Source organism: Macrobrachium nipponense, chromosome 42, assembly GCF_015104395.2.
Source record: "Macrobrachium nipponense isolate FS-2020 chromosome 42, ASM1510439v2, whole genome shotgun sequence".
NCBI classification, from domain to species: domain Eukaryota; kingdom Metazoa; phylum Arthropoda; class Malacostraca; order Decapoda; family Palaemonidae; genus Macrobrachium; species Macrobrachium nipponense.
The window spans coordinates 41,577,011-41,581,246 of NC_061103.1; the positions used below are offsets into that span (position 1 = coordinate 41,577,011).

The 4,236-nt window shown below is 37.0% G+C and overlaps 1 protein-coding gene across 1 annotated transcript in view; it reads left to right on the forward strand.

The window, feature by feature from the left end:
- Positions 1-4,236, forward strand: part of LOC135213142 (synaptotagmin-7-like) — a 40,865-nt gene continuing 36,629 nt past the window's right edge. Inside the window, exons 1-5 of the mRNA XM_064247083.1 lie at positions 1-343; positions 1,288-1,430; positions 1,842-1,970; positions 3,032-3,175; positions 4,216-4,225. Coding sequence (XP_064103153.1) covers positions 337-343; positions 1,288-1,430; positions 1,842-1,970; positions 3,032-3,175; positions 4,216-4,225 — 433 coding nt within the window. The 5' untranslated portion in view covers positions 1-336. The remainder of the gene's footprint in view (positions 344-1,287; positions 1,431-1,841; positions 1,971-3,031; positions 3,176-4,215; positions 4,226-4,236) is intronic.

Sequence of the window (4,236 nt, forward strand, 5' to 3'; positions counted from 1 at the left end):
CATTCCCCTGCCAACTAACGGTTTGGCGTGAGTTGTCAGTCTCTGAGCGTTAGTTGACTGAGACCTGTCATTGAGAAAGTTTGTTACAATTCGTTCCTTTCCCTCCTAGAGTCTCCATTCTTTTTATTATATAATGGAGAAAGTTCCTAGGATATTTAATTCAGCATTTACAAGAATTGATTGAGAAAGATACGCCATTTTGGTTTAGCCAAGAAACGCCCACTTGGATTGAAGCTGACATCAACAATGTTATCAACATTCGTGTGAAACATTGCCAGTTATACTGAATGTGACAAGCATATTAACGTTGAGAGTTGAGTTTTCCTTTTGGGAAACATGGCAGGTAAATGCTGAATGTGTTTGATTAGTAATTTTCATAAGTTTGTCGATTAAGAAGCTACGTGTTCCGTACAGTTTTACTTAAATAATTTCACTTAAGAGCTAAAGTTATAATATTTAAACACAAGATAAGTCTACGAGGCTCGTTAAATGAAAGAGAGCATTCAACTGGTACCATGTCGTAGTGTTTTTATGATTAGCGTAAACTATCTATAGGTTTTATACGGTATATAGCAAAATAACCTTAGAAGATACAGTATTGCAATATTACAAAAGCAACGGTAATTGGCTCTGGGAATTATCTTTTTTTGCTGCAGGAGAATCTCCAACCTAGAACCTCGAATGTAAGAGAGTTTAAATTGGTACCATATTGCTGATTTTGCTTTATATACATATATAATTATATATATATATATATATATAATATATATATATATATAATATATATATATATAGATATAATATATATTATATATATATACAGTCCTGTCCCGAATTATGCGTGTTCTAATTGTGAGATTCCCCTTTTATGCGGTCGCTAGTTCTCAAAATAGATTTTCTTGTATCTGCAAAGCCGTTCAAATTCTGCGAGTCACTCGCCGCAAAACCTATCAAATCTATTGTCTTTTCAAGTATTTTAGAATTTGGGGGCGTTTGCTGGTATCTGAGAAAAGGGGTGGGGGGAATGCTTGGAGGAAAAAACTATTATTCCTCCAAGGGGGAAATGCGAGAGAAAGATTTCCTGTTCGCCATCCTTTTTTTTTTTTTCTGCAGACACTCTTAGTACTACCATGTTGAAATCATTGCTAATTAACGTAAAGTATATCCATTATTTTTTAAAGATATATAACAAAGTAATCTTTTAGAAGTAGAATAAGCATTGCAATATTGCAAAAGCATCGAGTATTGCCTCTGGAAATCATTTTATTTTTCTTTTATTTTTTGCAGGAGAATCACCAACATACATAGCCATAGGCGCAGGAGGGTCTGTGATCCTGCTGATGATTATGGTGGCGTTCTTCGCAATCAAAAAGGTCAAGAAGAAAAGTGCCAAGGAAACCCTTCAGATCGTCAACAAGAGTTCTGCCACGGTGAGAAAGTTCTCTCTCTCTCTCTCTCTCTCTCTCTCTCTCTCTCTCTCTCTCTCTCTCTCTCTCTCTCTCTCTCTCTCTCTCTCGCTGTAGACAAGATTAGACTCACTAAAGAGCATGTACTATAGTAAGAGTCTGTGTTGACATATCACATTTACTCTCTTTCTCTCATTGTAGACAAGATTAGACTTTCTAAAGAGCTGTACTATGGCAAGAGTTTGTGTTGACATATCACATTTGCTCTCTCTCTCTCTCTCTCTCTCTCTCTCTCTCTGCTCTCTCTCTCTCTCTCTCTCTCTCTCTCTCATTACAGACAGGAGTGGACTTTCAGCAAACCCTCCCAAACTCATTCTGACTGTTAGAAACATTCTAATCGTACGATTCCTTCCTCCCTTCCTGTGTCTTGGCAGTTGGTACGACCCCCAGTTCCAGAAGGCGGTACCCGAACAGGTGGGGCAAGGGGACATTTATATTGAAGAAGGACTCCTGGCCGTTTTCACCGCCGAAAAGAGGTCAAAGTCTGCCGAATTCCTGCCGAAGGTGAGGCTAGTATAGAATCAGAGGAGCTTCTCTCTCTCTCTCTCTTCTCTCTCTCTCTCTCTCTCTCTCTCTCTCTCTCTCTCTCTCTCTTAGTTTATCTGGCTGCCTAAAGAAAGACAACTTCATTTACTGGTACCTAGTCTCGAGTTATACGAGATGATCTAGAGGACCAATCTTTAGACCAAAGTCCAAACCAATTAATTTATGAGGCCAGCCAAATAGCAGAGAGAGAGAGCGAGAGAGAGAGAGAGAGAGAAGTAGGGCACCGGACATCCTGCGTTCTAATCTCCTTCAAAGGGAGATAAAGCAAATTGGACCATCTGTGTGGAAGTCATCACTGGTCAAGGACGGTATCTGGGACGATAAGAAGTGAGCCGTTACAAAGGATGAGTCATGTTACTTCTATATCTACTAACGTACTACAAGAGCCGTTGCAAAGCATAAATCTTACTACAACAGTTGGGCCGTTACACATAGTTATTCTATTACTAGTTGATACATTGCATTTGAGCCGTTACATAGCTTAAGTCTTGTTAATACTACTAATATATGTTTATATTTCTTTCTTCTTTAGGAAATGAGAAAGTTGATTTTGCAGTTTTAAATAGACATTTTATTCCTGAAATTCCTTAGGAATGAAAATGAGGGAGATGGCGTTCTTTTGTATAATTATTTAGTGTCTTGGAAACATTTTTGTGGTTTTTAGTAATGCATAACGCAAATGCTCATGTACAAACACAGAATGGTCGGTACCATAGCATTTCCGTTCTAGACGGATGACCCAAATATCTGAGAATCGTCTTGTGGCAACTAATTAAAACTTGTTACTGTTACCTTGAACGACTTAAAATCATAACTAATAAAATGTCACGTTTCAGATTAATGATAAAAAGTTTAGTTTTGTTCATGTTGTGATGTGTAGTACTACACCACTGTGGCATACTTAGTTCACGATATACTAATCCAAAGACTCTATGGAATAACTGGAATCATTTGTTCCATAAACCTACAGAGACTTTCAAAAAATAAAGATTCCTAATCTCTGACAAATCTCATTCCAGGAGACATCTCAGATCCAGAGACGTTCCAGCAGCCTGGCGTCGTCGAGACATCTCTCTGTCTCCTCCCAGTCTCTGACGTCACTTTCCAGCGATGCTTTTTCTGTGACTTCAGAGGACAACAGGAGGAATTCCTTCACCCTCAGGGTATAGAGAATTATTATTATTATTATTATTGTTGTTGTTGTTGTGTTCCTTTCACCTGTGTCTAATTACTGTCCTTTTTTCAAAGGTTAGAAGTTCTTTCTTTCCTTTCAGAGGCTAAAACGAACCATTTTTTTCCCTCCCAAAGGTTAAAAAGAACCTTTCTTCCCCCTTCAGGAGTTAAAAAGAACAGTTTTCCCCCTCAAAGGTTAAAAAGAACAGTTCTTTTCAAAGGTTAATAGAAACCTCTCCTTTCGAAGGGTGAAAGGAACCTCATGACCTGAAGAAGTCAAGACTATAACTGCTTCTCCATCTTTGAACCTTCCTTTCCTTTCCTTTCAAAAGTTAAAAGAAACCTATTTCAAAAGTTAAATGGAGTCTTTCTTTCCTTTAGAAGGTTAAAAATGAACCTTTCTCTCCTCTCAAAGGTTAAAAACAAACCTTCTTTGCTTTAAAATTGGTTAAAAAGAACCTGTCTTTTCTTTCAATGGTTAAAAAGACCCTTGCTTTCCTTTCACAAGTAAAATATAAACTTTTCTTTTTCCTTTCAGAGGTTAAAAAGAACCTTTCTTTCCTTTCAGGGGTTAAAAAAGAACTTTCTTTCCTTTACAGGTTAAATATAAATCTTTCCTTCCTTTCAAGGGTTAAAAACGAACCTTTATACCCTTTCAAAGGTTAAAAGGAAACCATTATATCCTTTCAAAGGTTGGGAAAAAGAACCTTTGTATCCTTTAAAGGTTAAAAACGAACCTTTCTTTTTTCCTTTCAAAGGTTAAAAAGAACCTTTCTTTCCTTTCAAAGGTTAAGAAGAACCTTTCTTTCCTTTCACAGGTTAAATATAAACCTTTCCTTCTTTCAAGGGTTAAAAACGAACCTTTATATCCTTTCAAAGGTTAAAAACGAACCTTTATATCCTTTCATAGGTTAAAAACGAACCTTTATATCCTTTCATAGGTTAAAAACAAACCTTTATATACCTTTCAAAGGTCAAAACAAACCTCATGACCTGAAGAACTCAAGACTTATTACTCCCCATCTTTCAGGGATCTCCGTATGTCGAGTTC